The 3,439-nt window shown below is 45.4% G+C and overlaps 1 protein-coding gene across 1 annotated transcript; it reads left to right on the top strand.

Moving 5' to 3' along the window:
- The first annotated feature begins 1,919 nt into the window (after positions 1-1,919).
- Positions 1,920-2,663, top strand: LOC149221211 (uncharacterized). Its single transcript, XM_089387343.1, has one exon. It carries the CDS (start codon positions 1,920-1,922, stop codon positions 2,661-2,663), a length of 744 nt encoding a protein of 247 aa, XP_089243469.1.
- The last annotated feature ends 776 nt before the right edge of the window (positions 2,664-3,439 follow it).

Below are 3,439 nucleotides of genomic sequence, written 5' to 3'. Positions count from 1 at the left end.
CTAAAGGTAAATGAGGTATATATGCGTGTATAATCACGTTGTATGGTTGCAGGTAACATGGATCATTGCTAGAAAAAACGCGCGCGCGATAGGGAATGCGTTCTGCTAGGTTTTCAACCAGCTGCCGCCGCCATGGCTGCTCCAGGGGGTGCGGAGCCCTCTCCCACCCCTCCGATTTCGCCTGCAGAAGCCTTCAAGAAAATCCTTACGCAGAGAGGGAAAAAACGAATGCAGCCTGAAGCTCCGAAGTTTATCAAAAAATTAGAAGAAATCCTAGAAATTGCTCTGCCAGAAGACCAGACAATCAAAATCGCCCTTGCCCTGGCTGACAGAGGTTTAGTAGGGCAGTTTATGGGACGATGGCCAACAACCAAATCGACTGATGAATGGGTGCAAAGAAACTGGAGACCCCTGCTCCCAAACAATGTAATCAGCTACCCGATTGGAAGGGGCTACTTCATCTTTGAATTCACTACCAAGGAAGACCGAGATTTGGTGTTCAGAAATGGCCCATATTTCATGGGAAACCAAGGTCTCTTTCTGAATAAATGGACACCCGACTTTGACCCCTCAGTCGATGTCCCAAAGGAGGTCCCTGTTTGGGTTCAGCTCCCCAATCTTCCAATACACTGTTGGAGCTACCAAGCACTGCAAAACATAGGAAATGGACTGGGAAGATTCATCGACAAAGCTGATAACAAGGGCCAATACACCTGCGCCAGAATATGCGTGGAAGTGGATCTCGAAGCTGGGCTACCGGAAGCTATCAAGTTGACAGTGGGAGATTGGCATCACTACCAGAAGCTAGACTACGAGCAACTCCCATTTAAATGCAGGATCTGCCATGAACATGGCCATTTTCAACGAAACTGCCCTAAAGCACCATCAGGGGATAAAGAGGAAGAAGAAGGATGGAAGGAAATAAAAAAAGGAAAGGTAGTCTCAAAGCCAAATGAGAAGAAGCAGACAGAATCAAAGGGAAATCCCCAGCCCAACGACAAAACCAAACCAGTCTCAAATGAAGGCCCATCCACAGCTGAAAAGGGGGAGGCCTCAGAGAAACATGAAGAAACTGAAGGTCAGCCGAAGGAAAGGAAAGAATCCGAAGAAGAATCAAATCCCCAACTAACCAAGGCAGATCAAGGGGGAAAAGCAGGCGATGACGAACACATTAGTCTTGCCTCCGAATCAGGAGAAGAATCAGAAGAAAGAGAATCTGAATCAGACAGTTCTCAAATCTCTCCTATCAAAACATCCAGGGGCCGAAAATCCAAGAAGAAACAAAGAGAGGAGAAAACCTACATGGATGTTCTCCAAGGTTCCCAGAAAACCCTCAAGGGAATGATGAATACCAGATCCGGGCGCAAGAATAACAAGGCTCCAAAAGGAGCCACTCCCCCCCTCTCCAGTAAATAATGAAATACGTCTCCTGGAATTGCAGAGGATTAGGTAGCAGGCTGAAAGAAGAGGCCCTGAAAGACATTGTAAGGTTGCATATGCCTGAAATCCTTCTCATCCAGGAGACAAAGATGGAGGACTCTCTTCTCCTCCAATCCAGCAAAACATTCTGGCGCAAAGGCCCTGGAAGAGCTGTCAGTGCTAGAGGTGCCTCTGGTGGGATCGCCTCCTTCTGGGACAGCTCCAAATACGACTTGATTCAAGAAGAAAGTGGCCAGCACTGGATTTTCACTCAACTCCTTCACAAAGATTCTGGTCAACAAGTAAGTTTATTTAACCTTTATGCTCCAGTCTTACCATCGGAGAAAAAAATTTGCTGGGACTCGCTCCAGTCCTTTCTTGTTTTGCACAATCCAAGAAATATCATTATTGCAGGGGATCTGAACGTTACTCTAGCTGCTGAAGAGAAAAAAGGTGGTTCACCTGTAAGGGACCCTGCCAGAGAATGGGTAGAAGACATCATGAACGATTGGGATTTGGAGGACATCAAACCTTCAGCGGGGAAATATACTTGGTCTAATAAAAGACTAGGTCCCAGCCATATAGCAGCTCGCTTGGACAGATTCCTTGTCCAAACCTCCTTCCTCACTAATGGCCTAATGACCTTATCCAAAATTCTGCCCAACTGCACCTCTGACCACAAACCCATAAGTCTGGAACTCTCCGTGGATAGATTTCTTGGTCCCATTCCATTTAGATTTAGCCCTTTATGGATTCAGCAAGAGGGGTTCAATGAGGTGGTTGCTGAAGTCTGGAACCGGAAAATTCAGGGTTCCCCTTTCTTCGTGTGGGAAGAAAAATTGCGGGCTCTTAAGAGAAAGCTCAAGGAATGGGAAAAAGCTTTGAAAACTCCTGCTGCCAATCGAAAAGAGTCTATAGAAAATCTTGCTGCCCTCCAATCCTCAATGGAGAATTCAGATATTACCCAAAGTCTGCTCCAAAAAGAAGTTGAGTTACAAAAAGCCTTTCATAAAGCCAGTAGGGACGAAGAGGAGTATTGGAGACAGAAATCTAGAAACTTATGGTTACAAGCCGGCGACAAAAATACTAGTTTCTTCCACAAACATGCCGAAGCCCGAAAGCAATACAAAAATGTTTCAGAAATCCGATTCCAAGATACAGTGGTTAATGATTTTGAGGGCATAAGAGAGCAGCATTCTCCTTTTTTAAAGACCTCTATTCAGCTCCTGATTACCAGCCTATAGATCCCCAAGCATATCCGTACAATCTGATCCCCTTCTGTGTGCAAGACCCCGTCAATAATATGCTGACTGCCCCGATCAGCATGGATGAGCTCAAGAAAGCTTTGGATTGCATGGACCCGGATAAAGCGCCAGGGCCTGATGGGTTCACTGCCAGGTTCTTTCAGTCTTGCTGGTCAATTATCAACAAAGACCTTCTGAGAATGGTAAGGAAATCCCAATTTTGTACTAAGATAGGAGGCAGCACCAATTCAGCCTTCCTGGCTTTGCTTCCGAAAGAAAAAGGAGCTTCTGAGTTCAGTAGATTCTGCCCCATTTCGTTGTGTAATACTAGCTATAAACTTATTACCAAAATCATATCCATGCGCCTCAAGAATATATTGCCGGACATCATACCGGAGAACCAAGGAGGCTTCATCAAAGGGAGAAAGATACTGGATAATATTGTACTGGTTCAAGAGGCAGTACATTCAAGTGTCCAGAGAAAAGAGAAAGGAATGGTAATAAAACTAGATCTGGCTAATGCCTTTGACAGGGTGAGGCATGACTTTCTGTTTGCAGTTATGACAAAAATGGGCTTTTCAACAAAATTCACAAATTGGGTGAAAGCCTGCATCGCCTCTCCTTGGATTGCTCCGCTGGTAAATGGAAGATCAACTGAATTTTTTACAGCTTCAAGGGGATTAAGGCAAGGCTGTCCGCTGTCCCCGCTTCTCTATGCCATTCAAGCCTCAGTGTTGAGTTTCCAGCTCGACTACTGTCAGCAAATCCAAATTCTG

This window comes from Pinus tabuliformis, chromosome Q (genome assembly GCF_031772625.1).
Source record: "Pinus tabuliformis cultivar Carrire ecotype Pingquan chromosome Q, CPIR1, whole genome shotgun sequence".
Lineage (NCBI taxonomy): Eukaryota > Viridiplantae > Streptophyta > Pinopsida > Pinales > Pinaceae > Pinus > Pinus tabuliformis.
The sequence above is the reverse complement of the archived record's forward strand: the minus strand, read 5'-3'. Positions and strand labels throughout refer to the sequence as shown.

Excerpts from the sequence above, each read along its gene's own strand:
- LOC149221211 (XM_089387343.1), top strand. The coding sequence starts at position 1,920 with ATGAACGATTGGGATTTGGAGGACATCAAACCTTCAGCGGGGAAATAT.